The sequence below is a fragment of the Hemibagrus wyckioides genome, linkage group LG08 (assembly GCF_019097595.1).
Source record: "Hemibagrus wyckioides isolate EC202008001 linkage group LG08, SWU_Hwy_1.0, whole genome shotgun sequence".
Lineage (NCBI taxonomy): Eukaryota > Metazoa > Chordata > Actinopteri > Siluriformes > Bagridae > Hemibagrus > Hemibagrus wyckioides.
In genome coordinates this window covers 15,750,325-15,772,282 of record NC_080717.1, presented here as the reverse complement: position 1 = coordinate 15,772,282, position 21,958 = coordinate 15,750,325, and the positions used below count along the sequence as shown (strand labels likewise).

At 38.2% G+C, this 21,958-nt stretch overlaps 2 protein-coding genes across 2 annotated transcripts; one reads left to right on the top strand and one right to left on the bottom strand.

The window, feature by feature from the left end:
- Positions 1 to 1,823: 1,823 nt before the first annotated feature.
- On the bottom strand, positions 1,824 to 5,908 carry zic3 (zic family member 3 heterotaxy 1 (odd-paired homolog, Drosophila)). Its single transcript, XM_058396455.1, has 3 exons — positions 4,628 to 5,908; positions 3,578 to 3,741; positions 1,824 to 3,314 (listed from the first exon to the last, which is right to left on the bottom strand). Exons 1-3 carry the CDS (start codon positions 5,610 to 5,612, stop codon positions 3,132 to 3,134), a joined length of 1,332 nt encoding a protein of 443 aa, XP_058252438.1. The 5' UTR covers positions 5,613 to 5,908; the 3' UTR covers positions 1,824 to 3,131.
- A 6,235-nt stretch (positions 5,909 to 12,143) lies between these two features.
- On the top strand, positions 12,144 to 15,900 carry zic6 (zic family member 6). Its single transcript, XM_058396454.1, has 2 exons — positions 12,144 to 13,315; positions 14,685 to 15,900. Exons 1-2 carry the CDS (start codon positions 12,355 to 12,357, stop codon positions 15,266 to 15,268), a joined length of 1,545 nt encoding a protein of 514 aa, XP_058252437.1. The 5' UTR covers positions 12,144 to 12,354; the 3' UTR covers positions 15,269 to 15,900.
- Positions 15,901 to 21,958: the final 6,058 nt, after the last annotated feature.

The window sequence follows — 21,958 nt, the reverse complement described above, 5'->3', positions numbered from 1 at the left end:
CTAGTACAAAACTCCTACCACGTGATTACAAAAGCTTTCTAATCCTTTTGAGAAGCCACAGAAAGCGGGGTTTCATGGTTTTCTTTTTGCGACATGAAGCGAAATCTATGCCTTTTCATGTTTCCGTCGACGTATTTTTATTCATATTCTGTACCGTTTTCACCACCAGATGCGGAGCCTACACAAGCGTCTGGTTGCTAATATCAGATCCGGCACTTGTGTCTGTTGGTCAAGTTCAGTCTGCAGTTGAAAATCAGTGGCGTCAATGGCGCCATGTTATGACGTCATTGTGCCTTTCCACAAATCTGTCTCTCTAAAAAAATCTAATAAAAAATACACTTGGGAAGGAATAAGCGTGTGCGCTTGCAAAAGAGAGGGGAAAAACACACATGCAGCTGTAATGTAAATGTAAATACTCGAAACGATTAATTTTGTGACTTGAAAGTGGTTTGCATAAAACAAGTTATAGCAATAGTTATAGTAATGCATAGAAGGAAGAACTTAATACCTTTGGTTTTGCTACCCTATTGCTTGTTTTCATGTGTTGCGTGTATGGTAAAAAATAAAGACATTCTTTAGCATAATTAATTAAATCCTAATATTTTGCATATTTATTATGGCATATTTAGAAATTAAATAGCTTGATTCTGCATTTATCTAAGTGGTCAGTAATTCAGCATGCTATTAAAGGCTAAATAAATGGCCACCAACGTGACATTAGTTATTATTCCCATTTGGTCTTGTGCATCTATGCAGTACACTCTCCACACAGGCCACAGTGCCAGACTGCTACAGCTCTAAATGAAACTTGTTAAATGTTCCCACACAACCTATTTGAAGGTGAAGGTACGATCTTCAAACTTCTCTTTTACTATCGTGTTAAGGAAAAACTATAAACGACACGCTGTGTACACAGACAAAAACTTGTTCCACCCCTTTAAGAAGCGAGATGCTAAGATGGCGTCTTACCCACTGCCAAGTTCAAGTCTACTGCACACTCAGACAAAACACGGTGGAGAGGGAAGGCTTCTAGAGTAAGATGTAAGATCGCTTACGATCTGATAAAACAAAATCATACAAGAAGAGATGACTTCAGTCATTTGTCACATTTTGTAACGTTTTTAATCTTATTCAAAACTTGACATTTCCCCCCCATTTATAGTTTGTCAAACAAACAAACCCATAAGCAAATGGACTGCTCGAAATTTCCACGTTTCTCATGGTTTGCTAAATGACTAATCGGCTCTTTGAAATCGCATTGCTTGCCCCGATTGTGGTACAGTGTCACAGTTTATTAGTGATACATTTGCTCTTCAGGAATAATATCTTCAGGTGTTACAACGTCACATTCAAGATTTGCTGAGTTTACGGCTGATACAGAAAAGGAAGCTGAAATAAAGGTTATGTTTTTTTTTTTTAAATCAAGGTATAGAAAATAGTTTATAAAACATATTTATTACATTATTTAAATAAAAGTATTCAATACATCACTGTACTTTGCGAGGTACTGTATTTAATACAGTTTGTTTTCAAAAGTACTGCTGGTGGTCTGAAGTCGAAAGCACAATAAATCTGTGAATGCATAATATTTAATTCCTAAAACACACACACACAATGCAATGCTGGAATTCTTGGTGCCACTAAACAGAAATTCCCCCTTAAACACTTTTTTTTTTAATTATTTTAAAACTTCATAAAACTAATATGTTGTTCCACAACATTTGGAGCAAATGTGTACTGCTCCATAACACGACAGTACTCATGACGAACACTCTTATATTCACATAAGATCTAGCCTAAATTTAAAGCAATGCAAACTGACAGACTGAAAAAAAAAGTTTTATTTGCGATTACTCTGTTGTGACAGTTCTTGCTGGAAACATAAAACATACAGAACCGTAACCATCAAAAGTGGAATACTATATTGACCCAAATGACTGGGCTTTGCCCTGGGAATCGGGTGTTTTAACACTTGAGTTAAAAAAGTTAATGGATGAAAGCTAAATGCTGTTGCATAACACAGCTGAGAATCTTATCGAAATGTGAGGAGCCAGTGAATAACTGGCTAATGGGCCTTTCCAATTTGTCCCTAGAAGTTCCTTATGGTAATGTAGTATACTCCGTACTAAGAGTTTAAAGAATACACAAAAGTAATTATCGCTTTATATCTATTTATCACTCACTTAAGATTTTTTTTGCCTGTTTGCTCTATCAGTACTCTTAGGAGCTCGAAGTACTTGGAATAACCTATACAATACTATAAACTTTAGAGAAAAAAAAAGTTAATTCATTATATTCATAGTTGATATTTTTGATCCAGATAAGACACGTTTATTGGTTAAAAAAAGTTACAATCGCGTGAAGGAAGCTTTTAGAGTCTATGACCTTGTTTCAATGTTAAGCTGGTCAAGTTCTGACTCAACACTGTACAATCTTGTTAGAAAACATTTCCATAAATATCATTTAAGATTCGGCTCTTTGCCGACAATTAAATTACAAATCGATAAATATGGCATCATGGATATGTATTTACATCGTTACTAACAAAAGGCAATATCATAGTCAACTGTAACAATCGTACTACCACATTTCTCCATTTCAAAACAGACGTGGACAACAGATTCGACTCCATCAAACAAGGAAATACATTCACGATTAGGCTATATACTTATTTTCTTTTTCTTGTTGCTGCTCTTGTTCAAGTTCAAGACAAAGACTTTGGCACATTTCGTAAGACTGTCTGAAGTTTAACAATCAAAGGGCGACACGGACGTCGCCGATATAAAAACACCGTGAAATATTATTTCAGTTTTGTTTATTTTTAAAATAAACTTTTGATAAAATACATAAAATTAAAAATAAAATAATTATCTGTAATCTGAAAACTAAACCGAAAACATTTTTTATTTATTCATAGAAAGTGTAAGTATTTATTGTTTGTTTTTTTTTCCCTTCGATCTCGGAATAAAAGTCAAATTTTGGATCCTGAGAACGAACGAGGCCTGCTGTGGCGAACTCTCAGTTCTTCGTGTTGTTCCACTGTCATTTTGTTCACCGTGGTGTGAATAGTGTTTTGTGTTTTTAAAGGTTGCCTGAACCTTTTGGTCCGCAATAAGAGTCTACTCGGATCTTCAAACGTACCATTCGTTGAAGTTGGGCGCTAATGCGTCGCTGTGTGTTGATGCGCTTTGCACGGTTGTTTCAGGCGTTTTGGTAGGATCTTCTGAGTTTGTTGAAACCAGCACAGGCGGCGTGGAGGACTCGTACCCGGAGCTGGCTGCTGGAGATGACTCCGAACCTTGTGACTCGTGGACCTTTGAGGACAATATTTATTTAAAAAAAAAAAAGTGGTAGAAATGCATAGTGCCTGCATAACTTGCATATATACTTGTATGTTATACTTGTACGGTTATAACATAATCCTACAGCTATATTAGGAATATATGTCCAATATAAAGCCAATAAGAAATAAACGTATGAAGCTCTCTATAGGCCTATTTACTTTGCCAAGTTGAATTGTATAGCAGATCATCTGTTCTAGTAATAATATTACATAGAAGTATCAAAAGTTGGTTACCTTCATGTGTTTCCTGAGTGAGCTTGGGTGCGTGTAGGACTTGTCGCATACTTTGCAGATGTAGGGCTTGTCAGAAGTATGCACGTGCATGTGCTTTTTTCTGTCGCTGCTGTTTGCGAAGCGCCTGTCGCAGCCCTCGAACTCACACTTAAACGGCTTCTCGCCTAAAACAGATAGTAAACAACGGGATCTCAAAGTGTACGCTATACATTATAGGGAATTGTTTATGTCCCACAAAGGCGAGTAAATTACATCGTTGAATATACAAACAGTGTGAACAGGCTATCGCTTTCACACCCTGCTATTGTGACTCACAAGTATTGTTAAATCGGAAGCCCGGTTTTTCTTATTCACAAATAGTAAAATCGTTTTCTAGGCTAATTAAATTGGTTTTAACACTGCATGAACCTTAAATTAATATTGCAGCTGTATAATATTTTTCTCATAGCTTAACAGGGATTCGGTGTAATCAAATTGCCAACTGTAGCCATTTTCAACAGCTTGCTTTACATTGCGCGTGATTCTCAGAAGTAACGGGTCATTGATTCTGACACATATCCATCCAGGGGCCATCAGGCTAAATATAATTTGTCTACTTCGCACGTTTTTTCCTTTTCATGGACTGACCAAACAGACATTCTGTTGACAACTTTCAGACACAAACGTCAGGAGTAGCTGTGTAAATAACATGGCAACAACCATTCACAAATTCACTGCCAACACTCGATCTTTGGCTATATCATAAGAATGTTACGATTCTTATTTCATTTTTCACACATGAATTCTGCACTATTTCTGTATAATGAGTATATATATATATATATATATATATATATATATATATATATATATATATATATATATATATATATAGCTCAAGTATTGTCAACAAATTCACTCCTCTTCTAAAAACAAAAATATTGCGGCCTTTGTAGGCCGAAATGTTGTGGCAGGAATTAAGGGGGGGGCCCTCAGAACTTTGTACGTACCCCCTGTGCACATCTCAAAATGCAGCACTTCTAAGCAGTATAAAGAAAAATGAAAACCTACCAGTATGCGTCCTTTTGTGGATTTTTAAATTTTCTGATCTTGCAAAAATTTTCCCGCAACCGGGGAAAGGACAAGGAAACGGTTTCTCCCCGGTGTGCACTCTGATGTGGTTCACTAGTTTGTATTTGGCCTTAAACGATTTCCCTTCTCTTGGGCAGTCTTCCCAATAGCAAACATGGTTGCTCTGCTCGGGCCCGCCGACATGCTCCATAGACACATGTGTGACCATCTCGTGCATGGTGCTGAAAGTTCTGTCACAAGTTTTTTTGGGCCTGTTTATTTGATTCTCATCTATCCACTTGCAGGACAACTCTTGTTTTATGGGCTGCCGCATGTAGCGGAAGAAGGCGCCTGGCCCGTGGTGCGTGGGCACGTTCATTCCCACGTTCATGTTGATGGGGTGATTGTAATTGTGGAGCGGAGCGGCACCGTAAGGATCCGCGCGCGGACTCGGAACAGGACGATACGGATCCGGCCGCCCGAAAAGGTCCCCACGCAAACCAATGTGCATTTGTCCGTTTACTACATGTCCTCCAGGAGAAGTATGGCTCACGCTTTGCTCGTGAAGTCCTGGGAACAGAAGGTGGCCCGGGTTGTCCGAGATTCCAGGCGGTGCGTGGAGACTCCCGGCAGAAGCGGCGAAGATCCCGTGCTGCGCGCTTGTGGCCGTCGAGTCGCTCCTGTTTCGGAACAAGAAATCTCGCGTGGAGTTAAACGCGCCTCCACCGTAGGAACCGACCTGCCCTCCGTGATGGTGGTGTCCGAGCGCAGCTGCATATCCGGTTGCTTGCGGGGTGAAAGCCGACGTCTGGCTCGGGGCGATATCGTGTGTAACGGAGCTAATTTTAAACGCAGCTGAATGGGACGAGTCCGCGAAGGGGTTGAGCCCCAGTCCGGGCTCTCGGTTCCCGAGATCATGGTGTCTCGGCGTTCCGAAGCCTCCAACTCCAAGCGATGGAAACTGTGGACCACTATCGAGGAGCATAGTGATGGGGCTCGGCCAAAAAAATTAAACGAAGAAGAAGAGGGATGTAGATTTGAAACCCCAGGTTTAGCGGACGAAAGTTAAATCACGCACGCTGTAAAAGCGAAATTTCGTCTGAACTAACACGGAACATTTAATAAACTAAATACTTCACGAAAAAATAATGAAAACGCCAGATAATAGTCCCAGGCTCGGCGAGCAGGGGGTAAGAAACTCCCGTTAGTGGGATCCGTGAGAAAGAGGATCAAACTTCCCCCCCTTTACAGATGAATGATGTCCTTGGACTGATAAAGTCAATCACTCACTCCTTGCACATAAATGAGTTCGGGAGGCAGGTCTACGGGATCCAATGAGAATATGACTCCCTTTTGGTCACGTGGCAGCCATGGAAGAAGTTCATTGGTTAGAAGGCGGTTGATTGGCACCGTTTGGTATTGAAAATAGCGGTTGGTTTCAGCGGTTAAATGTGATTGGCCAGTTTTGCTGTTATTTGCAGGTAAATCAGCGCGGCATTATTTCGGTTTATTTTCAGGAGCATTGTTTATTTCCAGTTCTCAGCTCGCCAGACTTGCAGAAATACCCAGTGCTCCAGTGTTTGGTGCTGTTTTGTTTGGGGGGGTGGAACACTTAATACAACCACAAATTCGACACTACTACATAACATTTTGCACGTATTGACTACGCGGAATATACAGGTTTCGCCTTTAACTAGTTTTTACCCTGGCAAAAGATGCAGGAGTTTACACACTCAATAAAAACAAATATAGCCTCACTACACTGGCAATCAAGTTTTTTTTAGCAATCTAGTTAATACTCAATATTTTAATTTTATTTTCAGTTTAATTTTACTTTATCTATCTACTTTATCTATCTACTTTATCTATCTATCTATCTATCTATCTATCTATCTATCTATCTATCTATCTATCTATCTATCTATCTACACATTACTATTTAATTACTTTCTGGCAGTGTTCCGAATTTTATCTTTCTTGGAGCTTTTCATGGAAATGGGGCGATTTAAGCAGCACAGGCCGCAGGACGCAGGGAAAAAGACAGAAAGAAAGATGGCAGTAATTGTAATATGTACAGAGTTTTTTTCTGCTCTGCCAGAAAACCGTGCTATTCAGCGAGTTTCACAGGGTTGCTGCTGACACGCTGCAGGACACAAAATCTGATCAAGTTCAGAGACGCGTTGAGTGCTTCAAGCAGCGCTTTATAACGCCAAGCCTTTTCACATTCTCCCCCCCCTCCTCAGTCTGTCTCCAAAAGCCGCTCACATTTTTGGATTTTAGAGATCTTTAAAAAGAAAAAATCTTCAAATCAGTCTCTCATTCTGCCGTAGTTCTTCGTCTATTCGCACGCAACACACTATTTTCAAGAAAGAACAGGGTAGCCAAATTAGATTTGAAGGTGAGTCATTTTTTGTGATATTGTGGAAGATGTGAAAGTTATCTGTAGTTAATGTGTAGATATCTGTGTTCAATCCCCTAGGTATAATATTAGCAAAAAGTATTTGTTGAAAAAAATAAAGTGGGGTATTATATATGGTATAATTTTAATTTACATAAAATAAGAATTTATTAACCATAATCATTTACTTCTGTTAGGATTTTTTTCTTGGTACATTCTTGGTACGATACAATCAGAACAAAAACACAATTATCATCCTAATATACAAATACTACACCTTAAGTGGAAATTGCAGGCTGAGTTGTAATTTAAAATAAAAATAATTCTAGTAAAATAGTTTATTTTAATTATTGTTAGTAAATTATTATTTAAATAGGCAAGTAAGTATGTCCTGTGCGTATATCAATATAGCTAGCACAACATCCTCCTTCCGCTCAGTTTAATCTCTCTTAAATCCCTCCTCCTCCTCCCTCTTCTTCTTCTTCTTCTTCTTCTTCCTACTCTTCTTCTTCTTATCCTCCCCACCTCCGCGACCCCCCCCCCCGAAACACACACACACACACACACGCACACCACACACACACACACACACACACACACACACACACATAACAGAGAGATTTATGTGACAGACAGTAACTTTTTATTTCTGGTTACTGCTTATTATACTGGCCTTTAATGTTTTTTCTCTTACCTCATATTAATCAAATATATGTAGACTTTGTTCTCTTTATAAATATAAGATACACCAGATAAGCCAAAACGCACTACCCAGTTTCACCTGTTTTGAAACATATTACCCATACATTTCACAGTTTACCATACATGGTCTACATGCTCATGTGAAAAAAATGTTAAAAAAAATCAACTTTGTCCCTATGTAAAAATTTCTTCTTCTTCTTCTTCTTCTTCTTCTTCTTCTTCTTCTTCAAATAATAATAATAATAATAATAATAATAATAATAATAATAATAATAATAATAATAATAACATTTAGTATTCATTATTGTAGTACATTATTTTAATAAAAGAAACCACTAAAATAAAATCAATAAAAAATCGGTGGTTATTTAATTATATAAATGTTCGTGTCTTTCTTTCTTTCTTTCTTTCTTTCTTTCTTTCTTTCTTTCTTTCTTTCTTTCTTCTTCTTCTTCATATTATTATTATTATTATTATTATTATTATTATTATTATTATTATTATTATTATTATTATTATTGCTAAGTCTGATTAAATGTTATTTTTATATGTTAATTGTGTGGCCTGGGGCTCCCCATTGCCCTGATCATGCTTATTATGGGCATGCGCATAAGACTATAGGTTAGGTAATGCTTATAGCCATATTTATTGGTCTTTTGCAAATACATCAATGAAATAGGTCAGGTTTATGTTGTTCCCCTTTGCTTTTTTTAGTTAATTTCTTTACCAATTAATAAACTCTTTTATTACTCTTTAATTCCTGTGTTTTTGTGACCTATGAACTAGGATCAACAGTAGCCGGTATTCGTATGCTGCTCGTGTTTTTGCTCGAGTCTATACGAGGCTTAACGAATTGCTCACCAAATGTTTTGACTTTATATATGACCTATCTCACTCCTTCAGTTATCCTGCTTATCTTGATTTAATATTTAGCCCATAGCCAATTTCTGCTAAACTTCTTCCTTGTTTTTAGTATTTTTTTACTTAATAATATAATGTGCCATGCCCAGTAATCCAGCAATTAAAAAGTTTATATCAATGTCATATAATTTTTCAATTTTATCTATATTACGCGTATTACATTTGTCATTTTGCTGGAGTTGTTTTCAGCCGCGCACTCTATAATGCTAACCGATAATCACTAGCATGCCCCCCTAAAACTACAGCATTCATTTTTAACTGATGATTCTGTACTACAGCATTCATTCTGGCTTTACCGCCACCCAGGATGAACATCGGTCATTTAACTCTCTAGTTAACAAACTAATCTTACTGGTAAAATAACTAATAGCAACAACCCACCAATAAGCACTTAATGGATCTACACTGACCGGAAACATATGACATTTAATAGATATTCCTTCTCGTTATCAGTTCACACACTGTGAGATTTTTAGGATACTCAAAATAATGCCTACTTACTAGTCATTTGGTTAGAAAACGTTATAAGACGCAATTTGTTTTTAATAACCGTATGTAATAGGGTGTGAGATGGGGTTAGGGTGTCGTGTTATGCAGATCAACGGCGTATCTACTGTGCTATTGCAGCTGAACTATTAAAAACAAATACTACCAAATATTACAGGGTTCAAAGGGTGAGGGGACACGTGCCCCATTAGTCTGAATAGTTATGACACGCCCGGTTGTCACCGTTTTGAAGAATATGACCTTTTAGTTTGCGCCCTCATTTTAACTTTTACAGGTTACATACACAGGCGTATTATAGAAAAAAAAATCTGAGGCAAATTTGTTTGCGTTTAGACACTCATGGGTCAGGGTAGTCATGGCAATGGCAAGCGCACTGTGAGCCAAAAATGGCCCAACTATAATGAGACACAATAAAGGCTTTCATGGCATTTGGGACCTTCCTCTAAATAGTCCATATATAATGCTTGTGGTATTTCAGGCTTGGGACAAGCCTAGCTCAACTGTATCACGCTCATTCTCGTTAAGGTTACGTTGTAAACTTAAGTCGGCAGATTAAGATGATTTAATCGCCACCACTCCACTGTGACATATGGGCCCATAACTCACTTGCTATCCGCGATGAAAAGAGAAATAAATGATTTCTTTGGAAATGACTAATGAACATGTTTGTCATTACACACACACATGTTTAAAACTAATACGTGCTGTGAACGTATAGTCTAATATACATCTCACACTTAAGGGGATTGGCTGTCTTGATTAAATGGCGGAACAGGTGGAACTCACAGACATACACTGCACTCTCTGTCGCTATAAGCCAGTCTGCGCTAAAACACCTGAATGTGCAATTTGTAAAGTTTTAAGGTTTTTAGGAATGGATAAGGTACTTTGTGAACATGACAGATAACGCACGCGTTTGATCTTATTTATCTAAACACATACTTAAATTGTTGTATTTATTTGGCATGCGTCAAATAATATACAAGTACCTTATTCTCTTTCTTCCGCTTTCATACATACGTAATAGAAATATAATACACATACATACCCTACACATCCACAATATTATCTGGGCTTGGACAATGGTAATGAGTATAAGTAAAAGGTGCGACAATGCTGAGACTAAGCAATGTAGAGTGACAAACAACTCAACAAAATAAAGTGCACCACAAAATCAATGCATCAGACAAGTGTAAAGAAAGTTACAGAGTAATGCAATAAAACATTGCAATTTTGCAACTTGCAGTTGTCTCTGAATTTGTTAATTGCAGCCAGATTGGACTAGGATTAACTTAAAAAAAATCCACATGCATCTTGATCTCTCATTATGTCACTATGACATCTCATGAACTTGTCCGTACACAGATAACGAAAAAACTATCTACGCTCACATACATTATAAATATCACATTTAACGGCGCTTTGTGAACATAATCCAGCTGTAACACAGTTGCAGGTATTCTAGACAAATTTTGTGTGAAATGTAAAAAAAAAAGTGAAATATTTTATCAAACATGCATGTATTTTTTTTTAACGAAACGTTCAATCTTAAGGCTTGTTTTATAGTTCATAGTCGCTGTTAAAAGGCCCATTACGGGAGACCCGGGCATGAAAATATCATCTCCCGCTTGTTAATTTAATTCTTACAGGTGAAATTATCTCGTAATTACTTTAGTTACTGGAATATAAAGTGCGTTATTCGAGAACCTGAAATAACCTTACATGACTTGAGACATCTAGCCCTGTTAGATTAACATCATAATTTTATTTGTAGCCTATTTAAAGTAATAGAGAAAAGTAGAGCAGTGATGATGGATTATGATAGATGTGAGGTTTATGAATAGGTATACACTTTGCAGTTACAGAGAAAACGTTTTCCCCTTAAATAGCTCAACACAATTCTATTCCAAGCCCTGCATCGTCCCTTAGACGGATTGCTGGTCTGTGACATTGAGGGGAAAAAGCACACACACACACACACACACACAAATTAGCACTGGGTATCGGTGCGCGCTCTGAGTAAATCAGATGACTAAATATTATTCCTGGCATGATCAATGTGACGGGGGCGTTTCAGGAGCTTTATTTGTCAAAAAACCTTGAGAGTGTAGTGTTTTTCTGCAAACTGTCACCTACTGAGGTGAAGAATTCGGTCATTTAAGATCATTTTTACTCGCGATGGTTGTGATACAAAACCAGTGTCCCTTAAAGAATAATTAATTAGGCTTATGTTTCGTCTATATTTCCCGATGGGAGACGGCAAAGTCTCGTCGGTGTCACCATTTGTGTGACGTCACTGATGCGCTGTGAATTGGAAAAAAAAATCCAAGGCAAAATGTCCAAACCCTTTGGGTTCCGCTGTCAGCAGTAAAAAAAAAACACCTGGAAAATTAAATAAGTGTCATTATATTGTCTCTTGTTATGAACTTCTGCCAAGTATAGTGTAGCTCAAACATTTTCACTTTGACTTATCATATAAGACCAGGTCTGAAGTTTCACAAATGATTATAAGCATATTGGGATCATGTTTTTGAGCAAAACATTTGAATAGATGCGTTCTGGAAAGTGTAGTCTATCCAAACGTAAAAATGTAAAAAGTGAATAATCACCGAGCATTTTAATTTTAAAATGCTTATTCGGGTCTAAAATCTTAGCACAAGCCCGTCTGAATAGGCTAATGTCTGTAGTTGAATGTCTCAGTTCCATTCTGAGATGTTTTTGTAAGTTGTAATCTGACGCTCTGAAGCCGAAAGAGCCAACAATATTTGTCAGAGCAAAAGCGGCAGATATCAAAGCATTTTTTACTGCAAGATTGAAAACGGAGTCGTGCGGTGAAACGCCTGCGTGTCCCTTTTAAAACAAACCCAGTCGCTGTCAATCATCGGGCATTCCGACCAATCCCTGAACGCCCTTTTTTCAAAACCAGGTTTGCCCGCTGTGCTTTTATATTGCAGCCCGGCCTGGTTCGGAGCATTTTACTACCACGGTTATTGCCACAAATCAAGAGGGTGAAGTGAAAGGCATGGGACGCGCACCAACTTTCACGAACTTGCGTCCGCTTCATGGGACCGCGAGGTTGACAGCCAAGACCGGCACGTGCAGATGATACATGGCGGTGCAATGGGGACACAATTAGTCGGTAAATCTTGAGCGGTTGCACACTTACAGCAACAACAACAACAACAACAACCACAAAATCATGACAACCCTTTCAAGGTTTAGTGGCTGCCCTCCGTCTTGCGTAAACCCTGGAGAGAGCAATACTGAACCCAGTATGGTGCTGCCACCTTTGGCAGGGGAGCACATGGGGCACCCCACTGGCACTTCCTTAAAACTCTGCCCCTCGCACAATTTGCTAGACTACCCCGAGACAAGGGCCACCGCTTATGTGGACCACTCGTTGCCTCACTTTCCAGACGCGGGATACACCAGCCATCGCCTAGACGCCAGCCCTAGAGGCATTATCATTGGGACAAACCTGTCAGGACCAGGCATGCCACCAGTTACAGACCAACTGGCACCAAGACCTAACCAACATGGCGCTATTGGAAGGTACCGTGACCTCCACGGCTACAGGGATGGACGAAGTCATGCTTTCTTTACCACGTATCCGGAGCAGGCCCACAGCTCTGTCGATGCCAGCCGAGACCTAAATGGTCAGGTGATGCTGGGTCTTCCAGGAGAGTACCTCTCAAGGGCGCATCCATACGGACAAACCCACAGCGGCCCTCGGGCCAACAGCCAACAGCTTGTTACTCAGTTTCTGGGGCTTTATAAGCCCCTGAACATGGCCATGCAGCGAGGAGGGGGTGATGCATTCCTCAGGTGCTCCAGACAGACTTTAACACACGAGTTGGTGTGCAAGTGGAGTGACGGCCAAGAAGGCGCTGGCAAGCTGCCATGTTCCAGGACTTTTGGGACTATGTATGAACTTGTCACACATGTGACGATCGAGCATGTCGGGGGACCTGAGCATTCTGACTATGTGTGCCACTGGGATAATTGTCCCAGGGACAGAAAGCCATTTAAAGCCAAATACAAGCTGGTCAACCACGTCAGAGTGCACACGGGAGAAAAGCCCTTTCCCTGTCCTTTTCATGGATGTGAAAAAGTTTTCGCCAGATCCGAAAACCTCAAGATTCACAAGAGAACCCACACAGGTTAGTAAATTAATAATAATAATAATAATAATAATAATAATAATAATAATAATAATAATAATAATAATAATAATCGAATTGACATATTTGTGTGTTTAGTTTTGCCAGACTCACGAAAACACATAATTATTTAAGTTATAATTTTAGTCAAGTTTTTTATATAAAATTTACTAGTTCTGTTGCTTGAGAGATTGGTCAACAAATTTAATTTATTTAATCAATAAATATTGTATACATGCACCTTAATTTATAATTATTTATTAACTATAGACGCATCTTTTAAAGGTTTTAAAGGTCCAGAAAATGCTTTATTCAGTCTGTGATTGTTATCCTGTTAACCCATTATTTTCCACCAAACGAAATTACTCAGCACTTGTCCTTAAATTTTATGTCCTATTTTTTGAACCATTATTAATGTACGTTCGATAAATATTTGTTGTTACTCATTAGGCTGATGTTATCTCTTTTAGTTGCCAGTGCAGTTAAAGCAGTAGCTTTAGTGGTAAAAATGAAATCAGCTGTTAGAGGCAGTTGTTTGGGTGCCTCTCATTATGGCAGTGAAATAAATAAATAAAGCCTGGGACACCGGAGAGGTGTGACGTAGCGCTGACGCAGTGGCCAGCTGAAGCCCCAGTAGGACTAAATGCGCGCTCACAGCACGATTTAAACTCAGCAATCCAGTGGGCCTCACCTAGAGCTGACGTCATATAATTCGTGTAACCTTACATTTTTATTTGCGTCGGCCAATCCAATTTAGCAATACAATTTGCTAAATAAACAATCCACGCATCAACATCCATTTTTTGTGGTTTATAGGCTTTGTATGAATATATATTTCCCAATTTCCTTTAGCGTACAGTCAGTCTGAGCTACTTCGAAATTTTACATGGTTATATAATTATGTCGTTTACATGTTATTTAAGGTTATTATGCGTCGAGAAGCTGAAACAGAAGGGCGTTATCGCAGAAGATTGTGTGTAATTCTTGTGTGTTCTCTAATTTTAACCAGATCCTTCAAAATTGTGGTACTTCTAAAATGTCTTTAAAAAAGAAAATAATGAATTGTAATTATAAAGCTTAATTAATTTTACTTATTATTTTATAAACTATTGTCACTGCAGAGTATAAATGAGTCACTTGCGTTGTTTGGCTATAGGACTACGTGTTAGGCTTGGAAGGAAAAAAAAAGACCCAAACACACTCCATCTTCTCGTGGCGCAATGGAGACTTAATGAGGGATAGACTTCATTTGATTCAACAAATAGTCCTGTCCAAATTATCCTTCAGCCCGTTTGTTACAGCACTCAGACGTGATGAGGAGTGCCTTGACCTCACCCATAACTCGAGGTTCATTTTTCCCCTCCTTTAGGTGAGAAACCGTTCAAATGCGAGTTTGAGGGCTGCAACCGGCGGTTTGCAAACAGCAGCGACCGGAAGAAGCATTCACACGTCCACTCGAGCGACAAGCCGTACATGTGCAAGGTCAGAGGCTGTGAGAAATGTTACACGCACCCGAGCTCGCTGCGCAAACACATGAAGCTCCATTGCAAGGCCGACACGGCCAAACCGGGCGAGGACGGTGAGCCTGGGTCTCCCGAGGTGGCGGGAGAGCAAGTCCCATCATCCCCTGCGGCGGTGACGCGGACCTTGCCGCCTGCCCCCTCTCAGGACTCCCCCGAGACTGTGAGGTCACGCTTTCATCACACTTTTGACAGCAGTTTGGACTATACGGCGCACAGGCCGCAATCGCTTTTGGATCCTCTGTTGCTGCACCGGGGTAGTTACAGAGGCGAAACAGCGCAGTACGCGTGTAGCCAAGCAAGTCCCACTTTTGCCCCTACCCACAGGAATTTTGCATCAAACTCTCCATTCCAAAAAAGCATTGTAAACGGCTGGTACACATGCCACAGCGGCGCCCAGCCTTTCTCGTCTAAACCGTGTAACAATGATTAATGATTGTTCATGATGGCGGCAAAGAGAAGTAATCATATTGGCACTGGACAGGTTGTGTAATTTAGACTTTTCATTTGAAAAGATTTTTTAATTTTTTCTTTTCGATGCATTTCTCTATGTCCTATTTATGGTTTGGCTTAACAGTTCATGGCTGAAGGCTGATTGTGCTGGTGATATTCTTTAACTGAAAATATGATTATAAAATACATTGTGCTGTTGAGATTCCTCAAATGAAAATACACTTACGACCAACATACTCTAATATATTGGTCATCAGTGTATATTTATGTATATAGAAATGATAAAACTACATAGCTGCGTAATTTCAAAGCGGTTAAATTAGAGACAAGATGATGTGGGAAGACGTTGAGGCCTACTGTGCTTAAAACTGCAACAAGAACATTTTACTCTTGTATTTCTGTGTTTTCTGACTCATCTTTGATAATACAGTGTTTGTAAAACCCATCAATGTTAATTCATGCACATTTCTAAGGGAAAGTAAAATTATTCGCTCTGTTGTCATTAACCCCGAGTGGCCAAGTTCTTGCTTTTTTGTTGTGAAAATATTCAGCCTGTGTTAATTTCAGAGAACAGAGAGAGAAGACAAGAGGCCTTTGCTTCCCTTCCCTTCCCGTCCCTTCCCTTTGTGTATATATATATATATATATATATATATATATATATATATATATATATATATACATATATACATGTATAAAATGTCACTGTATATAGACTACTGTACAATTAATTGTGCATTCAGTATTCAACATTAAAGTGTCTTTATTCCCTTTGATCAGGTTGAGTGTGATTAAATTCACCCATTCTTGAAGAAAACATGGTGGTGTTGGAGTTAAGAGTTACATTCAATGTTTTGTTTTTGTTTTACCTCACAAGTAGATATCTATTTATAAATTAACATTTCATGGAAGCGATTTGAATTGCACGAAAATCAAGTCTTTCTGACAGAAGCAATCAGTTAACCTTTTTGATCGGAACAGTAGCTTACTGTCCAAAAATGACCAACACTGAAGTTATTCGAAACTAAATATAACATGTTTAATTAAACAAAAGTTGAACTAATTGCACACTAAGAACCTAGAAAATGTTTCTAAACACCTTTGACTTCTGTCTTCCAAAACAGTCAGATGTACAGAGATCATCCTAGATGACCTGTACTAACAGGTACTGAAAGGCAAATCCTGGTGCATAAGTCATGTACACCTTGGGTTCACTGGAAAGGAAATGGCATTGCCTAGGGAAACTGTAAGTACCACATCTAGTGTGGTTTTAGACATTAGCCCAGCTATAATATGGCTAATCGTCTGTAAATTGTCTACGAATGTGCTGCACTAAATAGTTACTAGGTTGGCCATTAGAGCTTAATGTGTGCTGGTTTAATGGACTATGCTCAACTCATTAAGTAATTAACAAAGTGTTTCAACTAATTTGTTCCTTGTACAAATTTAAGTCACATATCTATGATTAATGTATTAACTGGTAGGAACAGGGTTTTTATATTAACTTACTGTAAAGATAAAAAATGAGTTCTGCCATATGGCTTAAAGCAGCTGTTGTGGAAGTAGTCCAGTAATACTACACTGGAAGGGGTGAGTTGCTGGAAAGTTGGTTTGTCTGCTCTTAAATACTTTGGCAAATATTCCTTCACTCAAATGAGCATTTTATGTTCAAGGTAGACTGTTTAAACCTTGAATGTTCATTACTGCCTCGGTTTGCGTATTACAATCATTATTTCAATATATTGAATGTAGCATCCTTAGATAGACATTTTAGTACAAATATTTTAGTTTTGGGAGGTGAGGCAATAAGTGTTTGTCATCCCTATTTTAATGACTTGACAAGGGTTTCTGCTGACTTTGACAAGTATATTTTTTACTCTGACTTATGAGCCATTAATGAGACATTTGTTTGAAATCTAATGAATGGGGGTGATTGATTGGATCTCATTTTGGATTGCAACAAGAGGTATGAATGCTAACTCAAGCTCTTGCAGGATGCTAACTCTAACCATACACATAATAAATTCCATTTAAATTGTGTAAATAATTATGAGTTTGCAAATGTAAGAACACGCTAGTTTCTATTTGTCTTCAGACCTAGACATAGGTTTATATAATAGATAATAGGTATATAAGTGGCCATTAATTGTAGGTAATATAATAAATCAGAAACCATTTTGCATTAGGAAAGAATGCAGAAAAAGAAGAATTTAGTAAACTAAAAATATGCATTTAGTTGCAGACATCAAAACATAGAATATTGGTTTCCTGTGGAAATAACTCCAGTCAGTATTTGAACATGCATATGTTTGCTAAAAGACTTGATGCGGCAGATTTAATATATAATTGGAAAAAAATGGCATAAAACCTTTCTGGAACTGGAGGGATGGAATTCCAGTCTTCCAAAATATGTTTTAATGATGGTGGAAAATTAGGTCTTTTTTATATATTTTTTTTCTTTTTCTTTTATTTTTTTACATTTAATGTAATATGTACATATTTTTATCCATGTGGATAATTCGGCCTTCTGATCCGTGCAACTTTACTCAGCACCAATATTCACAGTCTTGGCTCAGAAGCCATAAATATATTTTGCCAACAGAAATCTGAGACTCGCTTTTTACCAAAATCCTAAGATAATATAAGTCTAGCTATAAGAGGAGAATATTTCTAGGCCTCTATGTTTTTTGCCGCATCAATACTTATGTCAGCATAAAAATGCACAGTGAATACAACACATAATTCCTTAAAGGTGTGCTTTGCAATAATTACCAATTGATTTGTAAGCCTAGCTCAATTACACTTATATGTGTGTCTAACCATAAACTTTGGGTTAAGAAAAGATATGAAAAAAAGTATTCAATTACTTAAACCATCTGTTTCCAGCACTATCAGATATAATGGGCATCTCATTCATTTGTAGTTTGAGTTACTTTGCTTGAGACCATGAGTGTACTCAAGAGACATATAGTACACTCACTATACATTGTAGACTTTGTATTCTCGTGAATTGTCGCTTCTGTATATTTCATAGCTGTGATATTTGATTGAACAAGGTAAAATAAAAATAACACCTACATGATCAGACACCCAGCTTGTAAAGTGAACACCGTTTTAGCCAGTGAAAGCCTCATGAACGGGTAAAGTGATTGGTAATAAAACTAAAAATCATTTCAGTATTTTCAGAGAGCAGCTATATTATGTAAGTATACATCATTGGAGTGTCTGTTTGTATGGTTGTAATTTGATATACTCCACATAGATATTATAATTTCACTATAGTTATAAAGGTATAGAGTCTTTAAAATTCTTTTTTATTAAAACAAAGTAGAAATTAGTATTTTTTCTTTTTTAAATGAACAAATAATCTACCATTAAACTTTAAAAAGTTTATTTTTCCACAATATTAATATCAATATTACAATTATGGCATTTCATGGCATGTATGGCATATTTTTAATAAAATTATCATACCAATATGTTACCAAGGTAGTTTTATTTTTAAACCTGTCCTTTTTACTTCCTGAAGATTTCCGCAGATATTGGTATTGCTACAATATCAACCTATAGATATAACCTATAGATCTAACTTTCTGGTGCTACGAAAACATAGACACTGTGTGTGTACAAACCCAAATGAGATTTATCCTCTTTCACTTCACATAATTGAATGCCCACTTTATATTTTCTGAAAACGTTTGCTTTGTATCTCCCAAATGGTAAATCTATTGCAATGGTCCATAAATGGCTGCCCAACCACAACCATGTCTCATTTTTTATGTCATTTTTGACTTGACTGAATACATCCAGTTGCTGATTTTGGCTAAATTATATGCATGTGACTCTTACGACCCAGTCTTTTCCTCTACACAACATGGTGCATCCTCCCTGTTGTTTTGGAAAGGTTTTAGTGTCACCGTGACAGTGATATATCATTACTGACACGTACAGTTCAAGTGCAAGTAGCTTTAGAGATCTCCACACCCTTTGCTTTTTGACTGCATCAAAAAAGCACTCATCTATCAGAAGCTGTGTGAAGTTGCATCAGCTTGAGGAGGGAGTGGTAGCTATATAGGTTGATGGGGTACTATTTTAATTGGATTCCAGCTTTCTCTCTAGCATTCCCAGGTCAAGCTATTGGTGTTGGTGCTCTCTGGCTGGAGATTTATTTTATCCATGACTGCCCAACCTCCTTTCTGGTGGAGCTCACCATTCCCCTCTCTCATCTCTGTGCCGTTCTGCACTCCTGGCTACTCACATCACTCCCATCCTTGCATCTCTCACATTGGCCCCTTAATCTGTGTGTTTATTTAGTGTGGTCCTGTAGCAGGTGGAAGTTCTAAGCCACAGCCCACATGCTTTCTGAAACTCTACTCTTGAAAGCTTGCCTTGTTCTTTCCTGTTTTCCACCAGATAATTTTCAATATCACTTTATCACAATATCACAAGTGCACACACACACACACAAAAATGCATGTGCACGTGTGTGCACCCACCCACCCACGCTTAGTCTTACACTTATACAAACACATCATCCAAACTTGAGACCTTTCATGCCTTATATAGTTGCATCTAAGCTTAGACTTCCCAAATCGCTGCACAACCACACCATTAGTGTAGTTTTCATTTATCTATTTCCAAACGGGCTATGTGCCGCTTTGAAATCTCGCATCCGTCTGATGCTAACTGTGGGTAATGAGAATGATGCTAGTGATGCTGGCAAATTGATTTTAGAGGTGAGATTGTAATGAGCCCATCAAAGAGATGAAATGTAGAACAGTAGTGAGAACTGCAACTCGATTAAAGTGTTGTCTCATTGAATGCCATGTAATCTGTGTGAGGTAATTATTCTTGCATATGTCTCTGGTTTCATCAGAAAAACACAACAGGTAATTAAGACTTTTTTTTTTTTTAATGTATCAGCTGTATACGTATTCATTTGTAAATCACTGCACATTTTAGGAGTGAAGGAAAAATGTCTGTATGGATATGGAATCTATTTTACAGCCAAAATGACAAATGAGAGCTGTTTAGTGTGCCTCAGCCCAGGCTTGATAACATTTTCTCTCATCTTCACCAATAGGTCGGTTTTCTTGTGTTAGTCCTGGTGCCAGTTCCCTGTGTAGCTCAGCCGGAGGCAGATTATTAAAAAAGTAGCCTATTCATTCGAGGGAATGTTTAGCTCTGTTGTCAAACCATGCAATATCTGTGTTTTCTTTTTCTTTTGTATTTTTGCCCCTGTTTCCTATTCATTTTGACCTTTTATACATTTTTGTTTTCCTATTTACTCTCGTGGACATTGTGCCAACTTTTTCAGTGTTTGATATCCATGCCTTACATAGGACATATATGACAGGTTTTGATCATGTCTCTTCAGGGCTGTAGGTGAAATGTGTTAAGCAGTCAACTTGCACTCCTACCTTGTTGTCCTCACATGTGATCTTGTGGCAGGATGCTGCAACAGGTTGGGTATGAAAACTCAGCTAAGTTGACATTAGACACAGAATTACAAGGAGCAATGTAAATCCTTTTCCTGATTGTGTGTGAAGAGGAGGTTAACTTGGATGCACTCTGTTTGAAAGGGGCTAACTTTGAGTATGCCATGCTTTCAGATGGGTGACCACTGCCATAAATCCTTTTCTCTGATCTTCCCTCCAGATCATTTTCATTAAAGAACAGTTCAGTGTCCTCTATGCCTTGGCAAGTGCATGCTGGCAGACCTCATGTGTGCTGGAGGCCAGCTGAACGTGCTAAAACGGGTGGAGGGGGAGAACGTGATTGCACTGGAGCAGAGTAATCTGCATGTATATTTCTTATAGTAATTTACAATTTACAGCATTATGAATAGTTCATTTATAATTTCATAATTCTACAGAATACTTACAGAATGAAATAAAATGCCTTTGTTTCAGAAGTATAAAGAATAGCAACATTTCAACTAAACAAAGAAGGTCAAGAAATCCTCAGATGCCTATTGTTTTATTTTTCCTCTCCTCAACACTGTCTCTGAGACTGTGATTGAATCAGGGATTGCTCTGATCTTTTGAAAGTACTGTGTAATTGTGGGTGCTTAATTTTATATGTAACTGCATGTATCCCAAGGGGGTTGTGTAATCAAACCTGTAAACTCAACATCTAAAGGAAGGATGGCATCTAATCACTTCCCCTAGTGATATCCATCCTCTGAGTGTGTCTGTCAACACTTTCAGACTTCCTCTTAGCAATGACTGAAATCATGTATACTTTACACAGCCATGTATGCTTTTGGTGCATGTGAGTGGTGCAGGTGTGTGGGGGTCTGGCCTGCAGTGGTTCTGAAAAGCGAACATTGCTGTAGTGTGTCTAACTCTTAACCTTTTAGCATTACACTTACACCTGGGGCGAGAAACTACTGTGATAGGTACTCATGTGGATGTAGAAGGAGTGAAGTGAAACTCAGAATTTGTCTCTAGGCCCTTTTTATTACAGTCTGAGTAAGCTCTCTATGATATGTGGTTTAAAGGCCATGCCATTAATCGTTGGGATAAATTGGATTTAGTTTGGTGCTGACCCTTCACTCTGAGGAACACAGCTAAATACAGGAGTAAAATAGACCAAATCTTCTTGTACTTGTTCCGAAGGCATCTTTCCACTGCAGTTCACTTGCTAAACAGACAATTTGTAATATCTA

Excerpts from the sequence above, each read along its gene's own strand:
- zic3 (XM_058396455.1), bottom strand. The coding sequence starts at position 5,612 with ATGCTCCTCGATAGTGGTCCACAGTTTCCATCGCTTGGAGTTGGAGGC. Across the intron at positions 3,742-4,627 it reads CCACAAAAGGACGCATACTG|GCGAGAAGCCGTTTAAGTGT; the intron begins GTAGGTTTTCAT and ends TATCTGTTTTAG. Across the intron at positions 3,315-3,577 it reads CACTCAGGAAACACATGAAG|GTCCACGAGTCACAAGGTTC; the intron begins GTAACCAACTTT and ends TTGTCCTCAAAG.
- zic6 (XM_058396454.1), top strand. The coding sequence starts at position 12,355 with ATGACAACCCTTTCAAGGTTTAGTGGCTGCCCTCCGTCTTGCGTAAAC. Across the intron at positions 13,316-14,684 it reads TCACAAGAGAACCCACACAG|GTGAGAAACCGTTCAAATGC; the intron begins GTTAGTAAATTA and ends CCCCTCCTTTAG.